At 41.6% G+C, this 25679-nt stretch overlaps 2 protein-coding genes across 2 annotated transcripts in view; both read left to right on the forward strand.

Moving 5' to 3' along the window:
* LOC119502695 (major histocompatibility complex class I-related gene protein-like) overlaps nucleotides 1–13542 on the forward strand; it is a 38845-nt gene extending 25303 nt beyond the window's left edge. Inside the window, exon 6 of the mRNA XM_037793845.1 lies at nucleotides 13313–13542. Within this exon, the coding sequence (XP_037649773.1) occupies nucleotides 13313–13323 (11 nt within the window). The 3' untranslated portion in view covers nucleotides 13324–13542. The remainder of the gene's footprint in view (nucleotides 1–13312) is intronic.
* LOC119502701 (major histocompatibility complex class I-related gene protein-like) lies at nucleotides 1397–22858 on the forward strand. Its single transcript, XM_037793854.1, has 4 exons — nucleotides 1397–1625; nucleotides 2921–3199; nucleotides 3337–3639; nucleotides 22753–22858. The coding sequence occupies exons 1-4, from the start codon at nucleotides 1433–1435 to the stop codon at nucleotides 22848–22850; spliced, it is 873 nt and encodes a 290-aa protein (XP_037649782.1). The 5' UTR covers nucleotides 1397–1432; the 3' UTR covers nucleotides 22851–22858.
* The last annotated feature ends 2821 nt before the right edge of the window (nucleotides 22859–25679 follow it).

Genomic DNA, 25679 nt, shown 5'->3' on the forward strand with positions numbered 1-25679 from the left:
GATTGAACTCTCTATCAGTAACAAGGAACAAACAAGACAATTTTACACTTTATTCATTTATTACAATATGTCAGGGTGCCTCAGTAGCGGTGGAAGATCCATACGCAGCCACAACAGCCTGGCACCTCCTCCTCATGCTGGTCACTAACCTGGTCACACGTTGCTGTGGGATGGCGTTCCTTTCCTCAACCAGGATTGGTTGCAGGTCAGCCAGCGTGGTTGTGTTGGTCACTCTAACATGTACAGCACGCCCAAGCTGATCCCACAAGTGTTGAATTGGGTTGAGGTGTGGACTCTTGGCAGGCCGTTCCATTCTCTCTACTCCCACATTGTGGAGGTAGTCTGTGATAACCCTGGCTCTGTGGGAGCGAGCGTTGTCATCTTGGAGGATGAAGTTAGGTGCCAGATTGTGGAGATATGGGATCGCCACTGGCTGCAGAATCTCATCCCGATATCTCAGTGCATTGAGATGGCCTTCATTGATGAAAAGTCTTGTTTTGCCAGTGAGGGCGATGCCAACCACCAAAAGCTGTTACTCGATTGGTGCAACAATCAGCATAGCATTCTCCGCGTCGTCTCCATACTTTGATCCTGCCATTCAACTTTCGCAGATAGAACCTGGACTCATCACTGAACATGACATTCCCCCACATGTTCAGGTTCCATTGTCTGTGTTGTCGACACCAGCGCAAACGGGCCTGACGGTGAAGGGCAGTCATTGCAGGCTTCCTGGTAGCCTTATGAGAATACACTGTTTACCATTGGCAGAGCATTTTGGCAAATTTTTCTTGGGCGCTACCCACATAATCAGCTGTGCTGCTAATCCCACAAATGCATGATCCTTACAAGTTGGACATCATTGTGAAGGTAAATAAACAGGCTTTCCAACGATGTAAAATACAATGACCATTAGCATTGTAACAACAGAGAAATAATCCACCAAACACAAGTTTCCGAACTTTGTTTTTCCAGTATATATATATGTGTGTGTGTGCATATCTTTGATATTCAACTTTGTATGAGTTCATAGATACCAAATACTTGATTGTGCCCTTTGTAGTTTCTGAGATACAGCCATTTTCTTATCATACTACTGTACATTTCATCTGAGGTCACGTGACTGTTTTTACCTAAAATATAAAGGAGTGCAAAAAAAGGTAGGCCCATGTGCCCAAAGGCTAGATAAAGTATGATAAGAAAAACTCACTTTTCAGCTAAACGGTTTGACCGATTTTGAAAATTTCTTAAAATTTGTGCTGAGGCAAGTCCAAAATTCAAAGTTTCAGTTGTGGGCACAAATGGGTTAATCAATCAACCCCTCAAAAATGTTTAAAATCCGATTCAAAACCTGCTTTGTCTTGCAGTGAAACACTCACTGAAACATATCATTACTTCTGGAGTCCCAAACTTCCCAGAGTTTGTGGCTACCGTGATGACCAATGAAGTGCAGGTGGGTTACTATGACAGCAACATCAAGACCCTTGAACTCAAACAGGACTGGATGAGGAAACTAGCAAAGGATGAGCAACAACACCTGAAGTCGTATTCTCTGAAGTGTTTAGGTAGCCAGCAATTCTTCAGAGCCAACTTGGACAGCCTGAAGCAGCGCTTAAACCAAACTGGAGGTACAGTATGTTTATGTTCATATGTAACTTTTTACTGGTGAAATGTTTCCTCCCTCTGAGGTGAGACATAGCTTACAGTATAAACACACTGAGCCAATGTGTGTGTGTCTCTGTGGTGAAGATGTCATATTATCTGTTAACCCTTTAACCTCTTTAAGAGGTTGTTGCACTGAGTGATGATACTGTTATCATATGAAACTAGAAAATCTAAGGAATGCATTGCTACCAACCATGTCATACTAGCTTGTCGGAAAGATAACGTTAAATAATGCTGCAAAGTTATGCTAAATTTTGGCGAGGAAAAACTGCCATGGCGATTTTCAAAGGAGTCCCTTGACTTTACACATGCACACTTTATGATAATCACATGCAGTTTTTTTTTTAATGTAGTATAAACCTGTTATTTCCACCTATTCTAAAATGGTGATATTTGAATATTTCTGCATACTGGGGTCCTGAAACAGTCTTGAATTACATAAATTGGGTATCACTGTAAAGCTGAGACTCTTGTGGATCCAATGAGCCCAACTGCATTCATGTGTGATGATGTTAGTCCCCATAGGAGACATTTCAGTGTAGTGAGACCACTTTTTTAAACTTGACCTCACTGCATAAAATGACCTGTGGTGACCTCTAGGATAATCATAGCCTCATGTAACTTTACTGCCACAAACTAGAGACCTAGAGCATTCAGAGGATGGATGGCTGTCCTAGCTAGATTGACAATGAGGGGGTTTCTGAGCAGCTTCCAGAATTGCAAAAAAAATTTAATTCTTGCAGAAATCTCCTAATGTCAAACGTTTTTGATACCAAATCACAGCATGGCTTTTTCTATGGTGTTCCTCAAGGTCTTGGTGTCTTAATGTGGTATTTTGGAGGGATTAGTGATCTTTTTTATCAATACTCCAGTGGTAAAAAATGGTTAAATTTAGCAACAAATCTGTAACAAATGGTATCAAACCAAAAAATGCTGCAACAACTTATGAGACATAATAGAGCATGGGAATGACCATCATATACTTCTATCATAATGTTCTGCGCTCTTATACACTTTCACTATTTATTTTAATCTATTCATCCATTTATTAATACATTTTAATTCTGATTTATGACTAGAACAACTTGCTACACCATGCTGCATCTGAAATGAACCACTTCTATGTGACATCTACTGTTGACTATTTATCTACTCCTGAACATCCCCTGTACCCCACCCCTCTAAAACAGAAGGTAGAATGGTAAAGGAGCTGGCTGTACTGAGATGTCTCTTTTTTCTGTCTCTGTCTCTCTCTCAGATGTCCACATTTTACAGCAGATGGGCGGCTGTGAGTGGGACGACGAGACTGGAGAGATTGTTGGTTATAATCAGTACGGTTATGATGAAGAAGACTTCCTTGTGTTGGACCTGCAGACGCTGACATGGACCGCTCCAAAACAACAGGCTTTCATCACCAGACTTCGATGGGATAATGACAAAGCTAGATTAGAATACAACAAAAACTACTACATCCACATATGTCCTGACTGGCTGAGGAAGTACCTACACTATGGGAGGAGCTCTCTGCAGAGAACAGGTAGGATCACATGGCAAGATGTACTGTTGTTCATGGTCTCAGTGCTTTTAAGGCTCTGTATCATTCCAATGAAAATAATATCCTGACACATCCTGGTGTCTCAGTACAGACTCATCTGTGTCTGTCTCTCTCCCCAGAGCGTCCCTCGGTGTCTCTCCTCCAGAAGACTCCCTCCTCTCCAGTCAGCTGCCACGCTACAGGTTTCTCCCCCGACAGAGCCAAGATGTTCTGGAGGAAAGATGGAGAGGAGATTCATGAGGACGTGGACCTCGGAGAGATCCTCCCCAACCACGATGGATCCTTCCAGATGAGTGTTGAGCTGAGCCTGTCATCAGTCGCACCTGAAGACTGGAGGAGGTACGACTGTGTGTTTCATCTCTCTGGTGTGGTGGACGACATCGTCACCAGACTGGACAAAGCAGTGATCAGGACCAACTGGGGTAAGACTGGAATATACTTGTATATTTGTTTATTTATTTGCAACAGATTCCTGTAACATTTGGTGGACAGTTAGACCATAATTAAGGAAGAACTTATTAGAAACTAGTGTGTATAGTGCCAAAATGTTAACTTCAACTTTGTTGTCCCCCAGGAGCAATTTGTCTCGCAGCTAGGTAAAACACAGAAAACATTAAAACATAAAACATAATACAAATGTAAAAAGAAATGCTTAAAAAAAGCCATATAAACTCACATAAAACAAAGTAGAGCAGTGACAGTCTGTGCCTTTACTGGAGACAGTATTGAGATGACAGGAAAGGAGGCAGAGAAAGATGCAACAAAGATCTGTGGCTCAAACTGGGGACGTTGTGGTTCGTGGTCGGCGTCTTAACCCGTCAGCTACAGGTGCAAAGTTTATGATATGTTGGGCTATTTGTCTACAGTGGGACTGGCTGTGAAATTTTCCAAGTAATGGTTTATTACATCAGTGGTTCTCAACCTGGGGGTCGGGATAACATATTAAAAAGGAAAAACTTATTTTATACCGGGGAATGTAATTTACATTACATTGCCTCTAACAGTGATATAGAATAGATTTTATTGAGTGTGTTTGTGAGAATCAAAGTGTGCATGCAGGTGAGTTTCTGACGGGTCATTTCCGGGGGGTCGGGGGGAGAGAAAAAGTCACGAGACGCATCAGAAATCCACAGTGCCTGGAGCACATTGGACAATGCCTAGGAGCTAGTGTGACAGGCAAGAATAATGCAAGAATAATTATTTTTTCAGGCATAATTCATTTATTTAGAGAAAAGCTAATTTCTTTGTTGTCTCAGTTATTACTGTATCATTTTCAGGACATGTCATTTAAGTTTTGGATGTAAATATGCATCAACACTGGTCACTGTACAGACTATGCAGCACATATGCAGTGAAATAGAAAGAGGAATAATGCAGATAGGTGATGCAGATCCTTGTGTGTGTGGGTTTATTTTGCGTTGATCTGTTGGTAATGCCTCATGGCTCCAGTAGGGGGATCGCGCTCCTCTTCCTCACTCAATACAGAGACGAGTGAAGGGAAGAGCTGCGTGTGATTCATTCATCCTTCTCTCTCACTATTTCCCCTGTTTAAGGGGCACAACATTTGGAGGCACCGCTGAGATGTTTAGCTTGAGGATCATCACTGAGCTACAAGTGGAATCCTCTGGTTGATCATCTCCTCAAACTACTCAGGCATCGGAGAAAGGAGTTGGCAAGGCGGTCGAGGTGGTCTTCAGACAAACATTGGCGACTTGTATCCTGAAGTGAGCAAAGTGACCACTAGGGAGCAGCAAAGAACCAATTGAGTCAGATAAACCCTCGTTTCACTACTTCTGCCCGCTCCTTTGATAAAATGGAGTCTGAATTCGAGAAGCTGGAGCTGGAGATTAAAGGAGCATTATACAAACTGACTGTTGAACAACTGATTAAAGTATGCAATGAACTTCTGATTTCTGGACCAGGAAAGGAACATGTGACTGGTAAAACACGCAGTCAATTAATTTCACACGTCATGAGGTACCTTGAACGGGTGCAATTGGATGACCGAGAGGATGAAGGTTTGTCAGAACTTCTTAACATTCAAGACATAATAGACAAAATCCAAATGGCAACAAACCTAACTGAGAGTGAAATTTTGCATCAAACTGACAGACAGGAAAACCTCCAGAAAGAGGTAGAGGAGCTAAGACTGTCATTACAAGAAAAAGAGAATGAAATGCATGACCTCATGAACATAAGCATGAACCCCCCTGCCAGTTCCAGCACTCCAGCAAAGAACATGGCGCTAGCACCCCCTAACAGCTCTATGTGGCGCAAAGACTTTAAGATGGCAGGCCAAATAGGAGAGCCAGGACAAAAAGATAAGCTAACCTTTTCCAGTCTGGCCAGACAAATTGAAAATGGGCTCAATAAGGGCTACCCAGAGTCAGAGATCATTGATGCTGTAATCCACGCCATCACACCAGACCTGCAGTTACGAAGTTACCTTGAGGGGAAGGAAAAACTTACGCTGCCCGCCCTCCGCAGAATTCTCAGGTCTCATTACCAGGAGAGAGGTGCCACTGAGTTATATAAACACCTCACCTCTGAAGTCCAGAGCAGTAAAGAGACACCTCAAAACTTCCTGATAAGGGCAATGGACATGAGACAGAAAATTCTGTTTGCTTCTCAGGAAGATGAGTCAAACTTAAAATATGACCCAGCACTAGTCCAGAGTCTATTCATGCATACTGTCCTGACTGGCCTACAGAATGGCAATATCAAAAGTGACCTGCAGCCTTACCTCCTGCAGACAAACACCTCAGATGGGCTGCTACTGGAGAAACTGAACGTTGCATGCACCAATGAAAAGGAGAGACAGGACAAAAAGAAACATGCTGCCCCATCACGAGCAACAAATGTGAATACAGTCCAGTCCAGTGAAGTTCCAGTGGAAAAGAAAAGCACCACCCAGCAAAACACAGCCACTTCACTTCCTCCTGATCTGCTATCCGAAATCAAAGAAATTCGCTCTGACATGGTGCTGTTGAAAGATCTGAGAGCTGAAGTCTCCCAAATCAGGGAAACCATCCAAAGGTCCACACCTGTGCCCCCCACAGTATCCCCCACCAAGCAGAGAACCAGCTAATATGTCTGCCCCTTATCCAGTGTTTTCACCCCCACAACCCTCACCTTATAAAGCTGAGTCAAATGCCATGCCAGTGTACCACCAGCAGCCACCAGCAGCAGCGCAGGAGTACCGGCCAGCATTCAGCCCTGCGCAGATGAGGGAAACAGCTCAGTTCCAACAAAGGTTTGCACCACAGCGAAATTACCAAGCACCACGCCCCCGTCCTAGATGTTATGCTTGTATTCAAGCAGGCGAAGATTACTGTCAGCATTGCTTTAGATGTGGAAGCAGTGAACATTTCAGGGCAGGTTGCAAGGCACAGAGGGTAGTGGAACCCACTAGAAGGAGCCCTTTAAACTAAGGGAGGTTGCTTCCACGGGACATGGAGCAACCGACGACATGGATATGTCCCAACGTTGTGCAAGTTGCGAAGAAGAAAAAGACAGTGAGGAGCTAAAATGTTGCTCAATTTGTAAAACCACACTGTACTGCTCAAAAGACTGTCAGGGAACCCACTGGCCTGCACACAAAAGACATTGTAAGCCATATACATGTTCAAGTATTACGAAACAGGCAACACGGTCATCTGAGAAACCCAAGGGCAAGGAAAATAGTGCTCCAGAGAAAATACCTACTGTAAGGGAGTTAGTAGGGAAGAAGTGCCTCATCAGGTGTTTCCTGCACAAACTCAAAATTCAGGCACTTTGGGATACAGGTTCACAAGTTTGTGCTATAGATGAGGTATTTAAAGGGAGACACTTACCTGATGTGCCGCTAAGGGATGTTGCTGAACTTGTTGACCCTCTTGACCCGTTACAAATTGAAGCAGCCAACGGGACAGACATGCCATACAGTGGTTGGCTCGAAGTGTCCTTTAAACTTGCTGCTAATGATGATGAGTTGCTAATACCCATGCTAGTGCTAAAAGGCAGCCAACAACAATGTCCTATTATTGGCTTTAATGTCATTGAACATCTTGTGCTGGACAGTCTGCAAAACCAGACAAAACATGGAGTCAAAGAGAAGCTTGTGAAGGCAGTAAAAATGGCTTTTCCTCATCTTAAGAAAAACAAAGCAAAGACCTTTATTAATGCTGTGAGTATAGGACAGATGTGTGACCATAATGTAAGAACAGCAAATGAGAGGGTGAGTGTGCCTAAACGTAGCTCCGTTCAAATTGAGTGTCGAGTACAGGCCCCAGCTTTCAAAGAGGATAAGACTCTGATTTTCGAGCCTCATGAGAACCCACAGTGGCCTGATGGATTAGAGTTTTGTGATACTCTTGTGTCAGTGAAGGCAGGCATGGCCCCAAAAATCATTGTTAGTGTGCAAAACCCTACGAGTCATGACATTACACTGTCAGGAAGGACTATTATTGGGACTGTACAATCAGTCAGCTCAGTATATCCTGCAAATATATTTAAAACAGACCACCTACCTACTGCGTCCATTCACCATGTCAAAGCCCAGAGCTCCAGTGAAAGTGCCCCTGTCCACGAACAGTGGAGTCCTCCTGTTGATTTGGCTCACCTTGATGAACACCAGAGACAAATAGTCAGTCAGATGTTAAGAGAAGAGTCAGAGTCATTCTCCAGCTCTGATGACGACATAGGCTGTGTGAAAAACCTGCAAATGAACATTTCGCTAAAAGATGCTGATCCAGTGTCAAGAAAATATCTCTCTGTTCCAAAACCCTTATACAAAGAGATGAAAGACTACTTACAGGACTTGATAGCACAAGGGTGGGTTGAAAAGTCTACCTCTTCCTACTCCTCTCCAGTCGTCTGTGTGAGAAAAAAGGATGGCACTCTCCGCTTATGTATCGACTACAGGGAGCTTAACAGGAAAACTCACCCAGATCGCCACCCCATCCCCAGAGTACAGGACATTATGGACAACCTGGGAGGGTTGAACACCCTCTTCTCACTGCTGGACCAGGGCAAGGCATACCACCAGGGGTTCATGACCGAGGACAGTAAGCATCTAACAGCTTTTGTGACCCCCTGGGGCCTGTATGAGTGGGTCCGAATTCCGTTTGGGCTTATGAATGCACCTCCAGCATTCCAGCGCTGCATGTAAGAGTGCTTGGACGGCTTAAGGGATGAAATATGTGTGCCATATCTTGATGATGTTCTTGTGTTTAGCAGAACATTTGAGGATCATGATGTCAGAAGGGTGCTGCAATGACTGAGAGGGCACGGGATAAAACTGAAGCCCAGAAAGTGTGACCTGTTTAAAGCAGAAGTACGGTACCTTGGAAGAATTGTGTCTGCTCAGGGGAACCGGGTGGACCCTGCCGATACTGCTGCTGTCAGGGCCTTGAAAAACAAACATCCAGGTACTGTTGGTGAGACAAGAGCAATCTTGGGACTATTAAGTTATTACCGGCAGTATATCAAAGATTTTTCACGTATGACCTGTTTAAAGCACCTGTAGAAACCGAAACACTGAACAACACAAAGAGGAAGTGGCAAACAAAACGAAACAGCAGAGGAGTTCCATCCAACACACCCATTAAGTGGACTGACATGCACCAGTCAATCTTGGAACAGTTGATAGACTGTCTCACTCAGCCTCCTGTTCTAGGCTTCCCAGAGTTTTCACAGCCATTCATCATCCATACTGATGCTTCCAACCAGGGACTAGGTGCTGTATTGTACCAAAGGCAGAATGAAAAGCTTCATGTGATTGCTTATGGCTCCCGAACTTTAACTACAGCGGAGAAAAACTACCATCTACATTCAGGAAAGTTGGAGTTCCTAGCCCTCAAGTGGGCGATCACAGAAAAATTCCGTGATTACCTGTACTATGCACCATTCTTCACCATCTACAGTGACAACAACCCACTTACCTATGTACTGTCCACTGCCAAACTGAATGCAACAGGGTGTCGATGGGTAGCAGAACTGGCAGATTTCCACTTCACAATCAAATACCGTCCGGGTAAGGAAAACATTGACGCAGACAGTCTGTCCAGAATGCCTTTAGATATGGAAATATTCATGAAAGAGTGTTCAGAGGAAATATCACATGATGTGATTGGAGCAGCTACACAGGCAGTGGAAAGTCAGGATGAATCCAGTGCATTATGGTCCATGGGTGTCTCAGTACAATGTGCAGCAATAGCTACAGACACGCCCCTCATTCCACTAACAGCAGGACAAATCAAACATGACCAAAGGAATGACCCCACTGTCGGACCAGTGATTCAGTTCAAACTGGCAGAAAAACGACCATCAGGTCCAGAACTCAAACAACTCAGTTCACAGATCTTATGTCTCCTTAGAGAGTGGGATAAGTTGGAAATTTCTGAGGGTGAAGTGTTGTTCAGGAAAACTTCAAGCAGAAAACAGCTGGTGCTTCCAGAAGCACACAAAACTACAGTGTTAAAAGAACTTCACGATGAAATGGGTCATCAGGGTTGGGTCAACTGTTCGCTCAACTGAAAAAAATACTGTGGAGTTGCTGGGTCGAGAACCACTCCCTACCACCCCCAAGGGAACGGACAGGTAGAGCGGTTTAACCGAACACTGCTCCAGATGTTAAAGACCCTCACAGAGAGACAAAAGACTAACTGGAAAGACTCACTAAACAAACTGATTTACGCATACAATTGTACTCGCAGTGAAGTGACTGGTTTTTCACCTTTTAACTTGTTGTATGGGCGCTCTCCACGGTTGCCAGTTGATATGTTGTTCAACTTGACCTCAGAACAAGGAGACAGTAATCATCATAACTACATGGAAAAGTGGAAGCAGGGCATGGAAGAAGCGTACGAGATCACAAGACAAAATGCTCACAAAGCTGCCATGAGAAGCAAGAGACACTATGACAGTAAGGTGAAAAGCTCAGTGCTACAGCCTGGTGATCGTGTTTTAATCAGGAACATGACACCCCGTGGTGGTCCAGGAAAACTGAGAAACCACTGGGAGGATACTATCCACACAGTTGTGCGTCAAGTGAGTGAAGATATCCCTGTTTATGAACTCAGACCTGAGAAAGGAAAAGGGAGATCAAGGATTTTACATCATAATCTTCTCCTCCCATGTGACCACTTGCCACTGGAAACCCCAGTACAGCCACGCACAAAGAAGAAAAGTGTGGAGAGAAATGAGGAAGCGGAGCAGTCAGAGGAAGAGGAAGATGATGAGTATCATCTTGTGACACTTGAGCAGCAATCCAAGACATGCACACCTGAGACAGTGAATCCTGTGTGCGCTAGTACACCTGTGGAGATTGAATGCATACACCCTGAGGAAAACATAGCACCTGAACCAGAGAAAGAACAAGAAACAACAAACCAAATGGAGCACTTATTGGCGAGAGAGAACAGTTATGTGGAGGACCTACCTGTGGAGGATGCTGTTCCATTACCTGTTCCAAGTGATCTCAGCAGTGAGGAGCGTCAGCGGCCTAGACGACAACACAGACGGCCCAAGGTCTTCACATATGATAAGCTTGGCTCACCTGCATGCTACAACCTGAGGACAGCACCTTGGCATACAAACTTTAAAGTGCCATGGACACTCACTGTGCCGCCATACCACTTCCAGCAGTGCTATTGACATGGAAGTTAGAAACATTACACACCACTGGACTGAGTAAATGCACGTACATTACACTCAAAGAAAGAAAAAAAGGGACTGTTCATCACATAATTCACATTCAAATGGACTGTTGAACATGAGGAACTTTTGACTGTGGATACACTCAATATACACATTTACATGACACTGTTGCAGTCTATCATATCACACTCATGGACCTGTATTAAAGGAGAGTGTAGTTGACTTGGACATGCTGCACAAACAGAACTGTTAGCAAGGCAGCAATGGACTGTGTCGAAACAATGCGTAATGAAGGAGGTCAAACAAATGACCAAAAGAGAAAAAATGGACACTGGGTATTTACCCATTTCTGAATGAATGTATGAAAAGAGTTCCAGTCTGTGAAACTGCACTACTGCACTATACAAGATAAAATGTAGCAGGATTGTTAGTCTAAAGTGGTACTATGGATATATTTTGATGGTATGCACTTTAACCCCTTATTTGCACTAAAGGTCAAAGGTTAGCATGTTGAGGACAACATCTGTTTTGAGGGGGAGTATGTGACAGGCAAGAATAATGCAAGAATAATTAATTTTTCAGGCATAATTCATTTATTTAGAGAAAAGCTCATTTCTTTGTTGTCTCAGTTATTACTGTATCATTTTCAGGACATGTCATTTAGTTTTTGGATGTAAATATGCATCAACACTGATCACTGTAGAGACTATGCAGCACATATGCTGTGAAATAGAAAGAGGAATAATGCAGATAGGTGATGCAGATCCTTGTGTGTGTGGGTTGATTTTGCGTTGATCTGTTGGTAATGCCTCTGGGCTCCAGTAGGGGGATCGCGCTCCTCTTCCTCACTCAATACAGAGACGAGTGAAGGGAAGAGCTGCTTGTGTGATTCATTCATCCTTCTCTCTCACTATTTCCCCTGTTTAAGGGGCACAGCACTAGCTGTTCAAACTAAACCAAACTAAACACACAAACAAAGCCTTATGTTGGAGCCTTAATGTCGTTTTTTGTTTGTTTTACTTTTATCTGTGGATGTCACAATTAATGTATGCCTGCAGTTCTAGCACTGACCACAGGGTGTAACATGGACATGAAAGCGCATATAGGTAAGCTCTCCTGATTAGGATCAGGGGTGTGTGAGACGGAGAACCAAACAGTTTTTGACCGTGCCGAGCCGTGCCAGGCTGTGCCAGGCCGTGCCGTGACGAGCAAAGCCTTGCCATATGAAACATTGTTGAATTAGATCCCACTGAATGGAAACGGGGGAAGAACATGATGGTGAGATGTGAAAGTGTAAATAAATGTTACTGATATAACGTTACACAGCGCACTGGACATTGATTTGTTTGAAGAGCACGCGTCCGAACAAGTTCTCCCGTCCGCCCCTCAGTGGCTTATAGATTTTGATATTTGTTTGTTAAAAGTCACTACACCTCATATTATTTATCCTATATTTATTAATCAGAGTATTCACTATAATCACTCAAAATCACACGTAGAAACAGCTGTTTACGCCTGGCTGGGGGGGTCCCGAACACCAACCGGATTATTCTGGGGGTCAAGACTTGAACAGATTGAGAACCACTGTATTACATAACCAGCCATTAGTCTTAAAAACATTGTGCAACAGCAACCACATTTAGAGGACCGGTGCTGACATTTACTCTGAGAGGTGCTGCCAAGTTTGATGGCTTTTCACACATAGATGGCGCTAAATAAAGGTTTTATATCTTGAACTCCTGGTTTACTGTACCCACTTAAACCACTGATAAGCTGTGAACTTTTCTCAGGGTTTTTATTTACTACACATTTGTTTGACCAATAATGATTGACAGCACTGCCTGAATGTTGATTTGAAATGAAAGTCATATCCAGAACTGAGGCATTACCACTGAAAACACTTTCAGAACCACACAGCACACAGTGTGAATGAACCCAAAGTGTGAATGTTCTGTTTTGGTTCCAGTTCCTCCTGCACGGTTCCCTGCTGGTCCTGTTATTGGAGTTGTTGTAGGACTGCTGCTGCTGCTGCTGGCGGTCTGCATCGCTGGACTCTTCATCTGGAGGAGGAACAATAACGGTGAGGAACAGAGATGTTTTTATTCCTCTGATGAATTAAAATAAATACCTGTGATAGTCTCGTCCTGCATATTTAGTGTGGTACTTCTGGTAACTCAATCCATTTATTTGACAAGTGATAGTGAAGCACAAAGTGCTGTTTTTTGTTTTTCTGCTTTCATTTTCTTACATTGTTTTCTCTCATCTGTATTTCAGGGTTTCGCCCTGCTAACAGTAAGTATTATACTGTGAAATATTTCACATTATATACAATTATATATATTTTTTCGCCTTGTGGGCGAGCAACTAATATCCTGTTCACCATAAAAACAAACGTCGGGCATAATGTGGACACCAATATGACAAGGATTTCACTTTATTTACTACTTATGTTGACAGGGGGGCAGTGAACATAGAAGAGGATGCTGAACTCCACAACTTTCTGTCAGCATTCACCCGTTCACAGACTGATGGCAGAGGCTGCAGAGGTTCCAACTTTGCCCACCAGGATCAAATCTAAATACTCATTCACTCACCTTCGGGAGCAATTTGGGGTTAAGTGTCTTGCTCAAGGACACATCGACATGTGACCGGAAGCAGCCGGGGATTGAACCACAGTATGTATCTCAAAATTGTACTTAGCTACTTAAGTAAATGTAATAAATGACTTTCCACCTTTGTACAACAAAACCTGAATGGTGTAGTTTTTTTATTCATAGTCTGTGAGGAGAGATCTAGATAGATTACAGTAGGGCTGCAACTAACAATTATTTTCATTGTCGATTATTTTCTCGATTAGTTGTTTGGTCTATAAAATGTCAGAAATTGGTGACAAATGTCGATCAGTGTTTCCCAAAGCCCAAGATGATGTCCTCAAATGTCTTGTTTTGTCCTCAACTCAAAGATATTCAGTTTACTGCCATAGAGGAGGAAAGAAACCAGAAAATATTCACATTTAAGAAACTGTAATCAGAGAATTTTTTTTTTTTCTTACAAAAATGACTCAAACTGATTAATCGATTATAGTTGACAACTAATCGCTTAATCGTTGCAGCTCTAAGGTAGATTTCTTTTTATTCTCATGTCACACCTCAAAGTTCTGCTCTTCTGTCACATTGTAGTTGTTCTTTTTTTAGTAATCTCTTTAACAGACCAGCAGAGGGCAATGTTGTTCTTTACTTCCTCTCTCCAAGTTTCCATGATATCAATTCAAATTAGGACTATCTTTAAAATCTTGTATTAAATCCATCTTTTTATTTATTTTTTCATCCACTTTTGCAGACGGCAGCAAGAAACGTCTCGACTCACTAAACTGTAATCAGTACTATTTAGTTGCATCACTTACAGACTTTGTCTATGGATTTCTCAAACATTAGGGTCACATAGTCCCACTGCATATGGATGTCTCCAGTAAACCACATGGAAAAAGTCAAGTTTCTGATTTAATACTGAATCGAGTACAACATGCTGAATGTGGTGGAAAAAGTATTCATTATTGTGACTCTCAACGTTTTTTCCTGTTATTCTTGTTGCTGCAAAACTTGTTTGATTTAGTCACTTTTTAGTGAGACATCGAGGAACCACCGTTTGTCACACTGAACTTACAATAATACCACTAGCCTACTGTTGTTTTTATATAGGCCTGTACGCCACCTTAACACCTTAACTGTTTATATGCTTTAGTTTAGGCAATTAAAAGGGAATACAAACTGGGGAAAAAAAGTTCGGAATCTTGTGTATGGTGGATTATTTCTCTGTTGTTATAATGCTAATGGTCGTTGTATTTTACATGGTTGGAAAGCCTGTTTATTTACCTTCACAATGATGTCCAACTTGTAAGGATCCTGCATTTGTGGGATGAGCAGCACAGCTGATTATGTGGGTAGCGCCCAAGAAAAATTTGCCAAAATGCTCTGCCAATGGTAAACAGTGTATTCTCCTGTTGGTATTGACGCTTGTTTTGAGTTGTTTGGTGGATGGGATGATTGAACTCTCTATCAGTAACAAGGAACAAACAAGACATATTGGCTATTTTACACTTTATTCATTTAATACACCGTCAGGAGCCTCAGTAGCGGTGGAAGATCCATACACAACCACAACAGCCTGGCACCTCCTCCTCATGCTGGTCACCAACCTGGTCACACGTTGCTGTGGGATGGCGTTCCATTCCTCAACCAGGATTCGTTTCAGGTCAGCCAACGTGGTTGATTTTGTGTTAGATAGCAGGAGCATCCTAGAGGAGAACAGGATGTAGCTTCTCTGTGACGGACACTGCAAATAAATACATGTGTGTGTAGCCTGGTCAAAAAAGTCTGAAGGAAAAAGAGTATCAGCTTTAACAACAGCTTTAGAATAAATTGTATTTTATATAGATATATTTGCAGAGGTGGAACGTAACTAAGTCCATTTAGTCAAGTAGTAGTAGGTACTTGTAGGTTACTTTACTTGAGTATTTCCATTTTATGCTACTATACACTTCTACTCCATTACATTTCTAAAGCCTAAATTAAATATATAGTAGTCATGAATTAAGGTTACATGATATATTCCATAATTCTACGGTCTGGTACCACTGACTCAGTGTTTACCATTTTAAAGCGTTCTACCTAGATTTCAGAAGTGGCAGACAAAAATAATTGAGTGGCCGGTAGAAATGTTCAGTGACCTGCCGAAGTAGCAGGTGAGGAAAAAGGTTAATTTCAGACCCAGGATCTATCAGACAAATATGATCTAGCAGATGTATTCAATGAATTTAATGTCTATGGGTAAACACAGAGGTTGTGTCTGTTGCATCAAACCACTGACAGTAGCTTCAACAAGAGGCAAGAGCTAAACACAATCCTTCTCTAATCATAATGCTTTGATTATATGTGATGAACAAACATCTAACACTCAGACAATCTCTCTTTTTCTGTCTTTAGTTACAGATGGTGCTGCTTGATCATGAAACTCCATTTGGAAATGTGGTATTTGTTGTTAAGAACTGCTGTTAATCACCACAGGTCTGCCAGGGGTTACTGTGACGTCACTATTTTGGTGTGAGCGCCATCTTTTGGCCAACTTGGACTACTTCAATTCTTCCTTCAGTCCATGAGGAGGAACCACAGAGACATGGAAACATGATGCCTCTGACTGTTGTGGGGAAAAAAAACATTATTTTGATAAAGGAGATTTTTCTAACAACTTGTCTATAATTGCGTCTTCGGCTCATATCTACTGTACATATTTACTGCACAGTGCAGCATTTCTAGAGAATCTGAAGCACTGATGCCAGAAAGGCTCAACTTTGGAATTGGTTAGTAACTCTGAAGTTTACAACTGTCGATCAAAACCCTGTTGGTGGTTGCAGATGTGTGAGATACTCAAGTTAAACTAAATATAAATGTACTATAAACCTCTGTTATAGATGGTTATGGTACCTGATGAAAACTGATACAACAGCCAAAAATAATGCATCATCCAGGAAGAAATACAGTTGATTTCAGGATATAAAGATGCTATGTAATTACATTGCCCTGACTCTAATGAGATTATCATGCAAAACAAAAATGACAGTTCAGATAATATTTGTGGAATGAAATACAGACTAATCACACATTTCTTTATTCATATTTGTATTATTTTTAAAATGAAATGGTATCTTTTTGCCCAGTTAAATTTAGGTATTCAGTAAACTTTGAAATACAGTGGACACTCCTTAAGGCAACATGCCAGTGTTTCCAGTGTAATGTGTGAAACCAATGATTAAAAATTACACTATTAGATTATTTTGTGTTAGATAGCAGCAGCATCCTAGAGGAGAACAGGATGTAGGCTTGTCTGTGATTGACACTGCAAATAAAAACATGTATGTGTAGCCTGGTCCAAAATGTCTGAAGGAAAAAGAGTCTATCAGCTTTAACAACAGCTTAGAATAAATTGTATTTTATATAGATATATTTGCAGAGGTGGAATTATAATTATTTATTATTATAATTATAATTAAATGTAACTAAGTCCATTTACTCAAGTAGTGCCTTCTTCAGTACCATTTTGAGGTACTTGTAGGCTACTTTACTTGAGTATTTCCATTTTATGCTACTTTACACTTCTACTCCATTACATTTCAGGGGGGATTTATTGTAGGGCTACTTTTAACCTCGTTATTTTTTGACAACTGTAGTTACTTTGCATATTCATATTATTAATACAATATAAATCAACTAATAAATTATGATGTATTATCGTATGATATTAAGCTACCCAGCAATATACAGTAGTATAGATAGATAGATAGATAGATAGATTGATGGCTAGATAGATAGATAGATATAATTCTAAAATGGGCAATTCTGCATAGAATAGGCTACTTTTACTTTGGTTCTTTAAGTATATTTTGATGCTAATGCTTTTGTGCTTGTATGATTATGAATGCAGAACTTTTACTTGTAACAGAGTATTTCTTCACTGTGGTATTGTAGTACAATATCTGTACTTCTTCCATCTCTGTATATTTGTAGAAGCATCAGAATAAATGTTTTGTAAAAATATGTTTTACTATGCAATAGCTGCATCAGGAATGGAAAGTTATTTTTGTTGTAAACTACCGGTACCTGCCCATACAGTGGTGTTATAGCCTAACTAGGCTCTTTTACTCAAGTACTATATAGCCTTTGAGGTATAGCCTACTTCTACTCCACTACATTTCAGATGGAAATATTGTTTATTTTACTCCACTACATTTGACTAAAAGCTTTTCTTTTCAAATATATCTATCTTTCTCCAAATGTGGGGATTTTGAATGTTTGTGATAAACTAAGGATAAAGTTATTTTAAGGGTGGGAAAATACATCGCCACAAAGCTAGCCTAATGGTAATAATATTTGTATTTCCAAGAGGTCATTACATTGGTCATATAGGCTAGTCTGAGCCGTATAAAGAGATTTGTATACAGCTCTAAGGCTACTATTCCTTATGACTCAAGGTCCAAGTTTCTGACCCACATAGAAATATTTGCTGGTCGGCTGACTGTAGCTCTCACTATCTCTTTCTAATCAAAACAAGATGAAGTTACTCATTTTGCTCAACTTGTTCCTCTTCTGTCACGTTGCATCTACACTGTAGATGTAAATGAAAGCCTAGTAGACCATGTTGAACGCCGGTCATGCTGACCATGAGACACGTGAGTCTCGGACCTTCTTGGGACAAAGGTCATGTTGATTATGAGAGCCGCTTGGGACGCAGGTCATGCTGACCATGAGACACGTGAGTCTCGGACCTTTTTGGGACGAAGGCCGTTCTAGTGTTAAATAAACATTGCATAGTGTGATTAATGAAACGAGTGAAATAGTTTGAATAAGGTTGTGCCAGTGTAGCCGTAGTCCTGAGAGATGAAGTATAGTATTTGAAGAAAGCATAATAGAATAAATAACCACCACCACCAGTTATATGAATGACTTACCGAAATCAAGGTTTTAATGATCTTTGATTTGCGAGGATGGTGTTGACATCGGGGCGAACGTAGGAGGTATAAGCAGACTAAGACCAGAGTATTAGAGAGGTCACGATAGCCAGAACATTAGAGAGGTCACGATAGACCAGAGCAATAAGGAGGTCACGATAGACCAGAGCAATAGAGAGGTCATAATAGACCAGCATATAATAATAATAATAATAATAATAATAATAATAATAATACATTTTATTTAGTGGCGCCTTTCTGGACACCCAAGGACACCTTAAAAAGATCAATTAGAACATTGACAGATAAAACAATATAACAACAACAGGACATGACAGAGACATGATTGTACAGACACATAGGATGGGTGATGATGAGTACTAGAGAGTGAATAAGAATAATTACCTTCGCTGTGAATAATGGAAATAGCTGAATATAAGATATATAAGAGTGTAGGAGTATCCAAAGGTAATGAATTGATTGTAATGATCTGAATTAATTAATCTGAACAAATGATTTGATAAATGCTGAGGTCAGCTGTACAGGACCCAGATAAAATAGAGGGACGATTAGCAGCAATGCAGCAGCTAACTGAACACCACCACCAGTTGTATGCATGAATATAGTTATATGCATGAATATAGAGGATCTGCTGTTATTTGTGTGAAGGTCGTGATGACTTTCTGTGCAGAGGAACGCGTGATGCTTCCGTTCGATCTGAAGTGTACTAAACATTTTGCAAAATAAAACGTGAATATGTAGTAATAAAGAACCCATACTTGAGAGATTAGCCGGAAGGCCAAGATTTGCTTGCGATACTCCAAATGAATAATACCTGATGAATTCCGAGGTCAGTTGCAACCGGAACCAGCCAAAAGGGACGATTTGCAGCATGCAGCCGCTAAATGAAAACCACCACCAGTTATATGCATGAACATGAAGATCTGTTGAATGACGCCAAGGATCCGCAATTTGCTGTTGCCGGTGAGATAGGTCGTGATGACCCTCTGTGCAGATGAGTGAGTGATGCCTCCGTTCAATCCGAAGAGTTTACCATTGGGATGCCGACGATTGAGGGACACATGAACCAATGTAATTGTGCTCCGATGAAGGCCCCGACATGTAGCCCACGAGCCTATGATGAACGCTGGAGCCAGAGGGAGGCTGGCGCTGAGACCGTACCGTTATATTCTCCCCCCAAAAGAAACCCCACGGATGACGTGTCCGTGGGAACTGAGACTGTGTAATTTGCTTGCTCGTGAAGAAGAATGTATGCCGTTATGCCACTGCACAGTTGTGTGTGATATTGAGATGAGGTCAGCCATGACTAAACACTGTTTAAAGTGGATCGTGTGATCGAGCATATGTCAGAAGGGGACGCGTCCCCAGCCATATGTCCCAGTTGAACCGTAGCTGCACCGTGGTTATGAGTTGATGCCAGAGGTGACGTTGTTTCCACGTCGAATGCATTCGTCGAATGCATTCGCATTCCCGGCATCGGAACGCCGAAGCTTGTCGCAGCCATCGCATATATATATTAGCCATAAGGCTTCGTTGTTTCCGCGAGGCACTGGCCTTCCTTTACCACGACTTTTATTTATTTATTTCGAGCATGGTTTTTAATCTGCCTCCCACTGCCGTCCATGAGAGCCACGAGACGTTCATTTTGCCAACACCTACCGACTTTCAGACCAGTTTATGATTATATGAATCATATTCTGTTACTGTAATGCCTACTTCTCTCTCAAATGTTTTCATAAACATTTTGTAGTGTACTGTTATCTGTAATTGTTCCTAACGCATCTGCAAGACCTCAACTTGGGAGGAACAGGCAGTAAGAGCTGATCTGAGGTCTGCTGCCCCTCTGTCGTCTATGACCTGGCTGTCATGAATCAATATTCTGTTACGTTAATGCTTATTTCTTTCCACATATTTCTCAGATCATCTTGTAGTGTACGGTTTAGCTGTAAGATGAAAAGGTTTGTGACGCCGCCGCCATTGTGAATTTGGTGAAGGAACAACGAGTTCTGTTCACATGACCGGAGCACACCCGATAGGAACGCTCTCTGATGAAAAGACCCGTGATTGGTCAAAGTCTCCCGTCCAGGGTTAGATCTTTTAAGCCTTAAAACGGAGCCATGAGGAGGAGCAGAAGTCTAGTTAGCTCTCAGAACACTTGAATTACTATATGCTGAAAGGTTATGGAATTGTTCCCAATGCAGCCAATACTGACTCTGAGTTTTAACTGATATGATGACTATAATGTATTAACTTGCATTTAAGTCCAACACAGGACTTGTAGGAACGTACAAGCGCCACTAGATGGAGACAGCATGAAGACAGCGTATGAGACTTGCAGTGCTTATTACCGTAATACACGTATTTAAGGTTCCACGTGATTTGCGATGCTTTATGAATATTGATATTTGTAGGGTTTAAAACACATAATGTTGTCGAGATTACCCAAGTAAACCGAAGTTTGTTATATGTCACAGATTTCAGAAACAGAAGGCTGCTTCAGTCCAGAGTCTGTAACCCTGTACGCTGTAAAATTAGAGCGCACCGCTATTACAGTATTTACGGTATTAGTTCTCTTTGAGCCGTGATGCGCCGAGAGAATGAAAAGTGTTACAGTTTGAACAAACACCTTGAAAACTAGTTAAAAGACAGCTGGTTATCTACAAGTACTGGATCCCGTGAGACCACCGGTTTGATGTACCCGCTGAACTTGTGGATTTATTGAGCAGATGACTTTGAATCACGCCGGTTCTTCTGTGAGGAACCCGGAAATGTTTGAACTCTGACTGAACACGGAGCGGAATGAATGATGCATGATATTGAAGCTATCCAAACCTCGAGTGCGATGTCTGTAGCCTGGAGTAGTGAACAAGAGGGAGAAACTCCTTTGCTGAGGATAAGACGTCGCTGGTTATACCACGAGACTGGATTAAAGTACATGAACTATTTTCCGTTTGCATCGAGCTCTCTTTACTATCGATGACTTTGAATCACGCCGGTTCTTCTGTGAGGAACCCGAAATGTTTTAACTCTGACTGAATGCGGAGCGGGATAAATGACGCATAGATATTGAAGCTATTCAAACGTATGACGACGTTTCCTCCATGGTGATATGTGGCCTCTTGCCAGGTAATATGAAGCTGTGAATTTTGTGAAGCCTTTACCTTTAGATGAACGGCTTGAGGTAGGATGAACGTAGTGACGAGGCGGCTGTGATGAAGAAGCCAGACGCTGTTGAAAAACGCTGATGAGGCACGAGCCTGAGCATATGAACTGAATGCATGATGTTTGCTGGATTACCCGAGACTGCGAGTGCGATGTTTGTAGCCTGGAGTAGCAGATGATGCTGCCTGAGCAGTGAACCAGAGGGAGGAGAAACTCCTCTGCTGAGGATCAGACGTCGCTTGTTATGCCACGAGACTGGATTAAAGTACGTGAACTATTTGCCGTTTGCATCGAGCTGCTCGCGTCCGTTAGTGCTGAATGCTGACACTGAAAACTCATAGAGGAGAACGGTTTTTAAACTTTTGACAGCAGCATGTTATTGGTTGAGGGAGATATGGCAAGCTCTGATTGGTCGCTGAAAAGAGAGACGCCCATAATCAGCTGACATATTAATAGCCCATGAGAGAGAGAGACCCAGAATGAATGAGGATGAATGAGCTTGCACACCCAGTCTTCCTGTCTGAATTTACGCATGAGCTTCATATAAACTCACATAAAACAAAGTAGAGCAGTGACAGTTTGTGCCTTTACTGGAGACAGTATTGAGATGACAGGAAACGAGGGAGAAAGACCCAACAAAGATCTGTTGCTCTCAAACTGGGGACATTATGGTTCGTGGTTGGCGTCTTAACCCGTCAGCTACAGGTGCAAAGTTTTTGATATGTTACTATTTGTCTACAGTGGGACTGGCTGTGAAATTTTCGAAGTTATGGTTTATTACATCAGTGGTTGTCACGAACGCCAACCTGGTTATTCTAAAGTTTGAGAACCACTGTATTACATAACCAGCCATAAGTCTTAAAAACGTGCAACAGCAACCACATTTAGAGGACCGGTGCTGACATTTACTCTGAGAGGCGCTGCCAAGTTTGATGGCTTTTCACACATAGATGGCGCTAAATAAAGGTTTTATATCTTGAACTCCTGGTTTACTGTACCCACTTAAACCACTGATAAGCTGTGAACCTCTTTCTCAGGGTTTTTATTTACTACACATTTGTTTGACCAATAATGATTGACAGCACTGCCTGAATGTTGAATTGAAATGAAAGTCATATCCAGAACTGAGGCATTACCACTGAAAACACTTTCAGAACCACACAGCACACAGTGTGAATGAACCCAAAGTGTGAATGATCTGTTTTGGTTCCAGTTCCTCCTGCAGGGTTCCCTGCTGGTCCTGTTATTGGAGTTGTTGTAGGACTGCTGCTGCTGCTGCTGGCGGTCTGCATTGCTGGACTCTTCATCTAGAGGAGGAACAATAACGGTGAGGAACAGAGATGTTTTTATTCCTCTGATGAATTCAAATAAATACCTGTGATAGTCTCGTCCTGCATATTTAGTGTGGTACCTATGGTAACTCAATCCATTTATTTGACTGTGATAGTGAAGCACAAAATGAAATGTGAATCATTTTCTAACATTGTTTTCTCTCATCTGTATTTCAGGGTTTCGCCCTGCTAAAAGTAAGTATTATACTGTGAAATATTTCACATTATATACAATTATATATATTTTTTCCCCTTGTGTGCGAGCAACTAATATCCTGTTCACCATAAAAACAAACATCCTGCATAATGTGGACACCAATATGACAAGGATTTCACTTTATTTACTACTTATTTTGACAGGGGGGCAGTCAACATAGAAGAGGATGCTGAACTCCACAATTTATCGTCTCAGAGGACTTTACAATCTGTACAACATATATTTCAATATTATTATTGTTATTATTATTTTTATATTCCTAGAAGTGAGATCAAAAATCTATTTTACAAGGGAGACCTTAATTCTTAAGTAAAATTAGCAATAAAAAATACTCCAGATGAAGTAAAAGCTTTCAATGTATGTGTTTTTGTATGTAAAATCTTAATCTGAAAGATAACTATAGTTGTAAATAACTGATGGAGTAAAATGTATATTAAGTATAAATTAGCAAAAAATGGAAATACTCAAGTAAAATGTATGAACCTCAAAACTGGATTTAAGTACTTGAGTAAATGTAATAAATTATTTTCCACCTTTGTACAACAAAACCTGAATGGTGTCGTTTTTTTATTCATAGTCTGTGAGGAGAGATCTAGATAGATTACAGTAGGGCTGCAAAAAACAATTACTTTCATTGTCGATTAATCTGTCAATTATTTTCTCAATTAATCGATTAAAATGTTAAAAAATGACGATAAATGTTTCCCAGATGACGTCCTCAAATGTCTTGTTTTGTCCACAACTCAAAGATATTCAGTTTACTGCTATACAGGAGTAAAGAAACCAGAAAATATTCACATTTAAAAAGCTGGAATCAGAAAATGTAGCCTTTTTTTAAAAAAGTTCCAAACCAGTTAATCCATTATCAAAATAGTTGGCGATTAATTTAATAGTTGACAACTAATCGATTAATCTTTGCAGCTCTACACTTACGTCAAGGTCCCCTTACTCGCTTTTTCAGGGCCTTTCAACCACATCTAACAGTTGCATTCAGTGGAAGGAGTTTGCTCAGTTGTCATGGCGATGGCTCAGCTATCATCACGTCACCTAAATTCCATTCTTTGTATAACAGGTAGGCATTTATAGAATATTTCACAGGATAAGTGAAAACTTTGACCTACTGATGGAGCCAGAGGAAAAGGAAAGGAATCATCAAAATTAGTCGGCTACATCCTCTATCCACCGTGGATATTTGTTCAAAATGTCATCTTAATCTGTCCAGTAGTTGCTGAGATATTTCAGTCTGGACGACAAGTGGTGGGAGACTGACCTACCAATATTGTCATCCCTAGAACAAAACAGCGGGACAACACACAGCGGGTTCTCATCCCATCTCGTCACATACTGGCGCTCAATGGTGACTTGTGCATCGATATCTAACGCAAACAGCCGTGACAAAGCGTTGTTTTTTGCAGGGCCGCTGCTAGCCATCTACAAACGTTGTAGATCCAAAATGTTTTCAAATACACATTTCTGTGAACTGTTTTCGTGAAATAAGAGAAGAAAGTTTCCAAACGAGCCTCCATATTGTTTCCAGTTTGAAAGCTGGGAGCAGCAGCCCACGGAGAGAAAGCGTTCATCCAATCAGGTGGTGAGTACGTTTTGTCTAGTGGCAGCCAAGAACCCAGGAAGTGCGCCGGTCGTCGATCCGGACTTTCATAGTGGCCAAACGGCGGTACTGCAACTTCCGTGTCAGTCACGTGATGCCATTGGGCCCAAAAATACTTTTTCCCATAGACTTACATGGGGAAAGAGACGTCTGTAACTCAGCGGATAATTTTTTTTTAGGTGAATCAACTTCCTAGTACGAACACTCTAATAGTCCTTATTTTTAAAAAGACGTTTTTAAGCACTTAAACGCACTAATAGCTGAATCCAGAGTTATTTCCCTTCCTCCGTTCATGTGAGTGAGACCCAGACCGAGGCTGGAGCGCAAGCCGTGACGACAGCGTGACGTTGGGACCTCGTGACCGAGTCATGTGACCAAGCGGACGCTACTGCACATGTCCCATCCATAGTCCATCTGCCCAAGATCCGGGTACTTTTCCAGACGGAAGTCGAGCCATTTATGCTTCATGCACCACCGATCAACTTCCATAGGAATGAACGGGGCCCCGCCTCCAATGCTGTATCCAGTTCTCTTAATACATCCATGGTGGCAGCCCACCAAGCGTCCAATGCTGGGAAGCGGAGCGTCCCCTCTCGATAAAAAACACCCCAGTGGACACGTACCATCAGGCGCAATGGACCACACCACAGGATGATGGAGGAGGGGGGCACCATAATTCATTTTATTATTTCGAGCAAATATGTATAACTTTGTATTGCCTATAATGGTCTAATGATGCGAGTTGTAGTTGTGCACTTGTGCTTCATCTTAAATTTAAGTAATTCATCATTATGATTATTATGATGATGATCATAATTGTGATGCCTCCTCCGGCACATCAATTATGGTAGTAATGGGACAGACCATGCACAATTCCTGCTGTGCTAATTAATGTGTTTTAAAGAACTGACAAACAGTCAGATGCCTGTAGGCATATAGCACACACTTAAAAAGCAAATATAGTTTGCAGAGGTGCAATTATC

Source organism: Sebastes umbrosus, chromosome 15 (genome assembly GCF_015220745.1).
Source record: "Sebastes umbrosus isolate fSebUmb1 chromosome 15, fSebUmb1.pri, whole genome shotgun sequence".
Lineage (NCBI taxonomy): Eukaryota > Metazoa > Chordata > Actinopteri > Perciformes > Sebastidae > Sebastes > Sebastes umbrosus.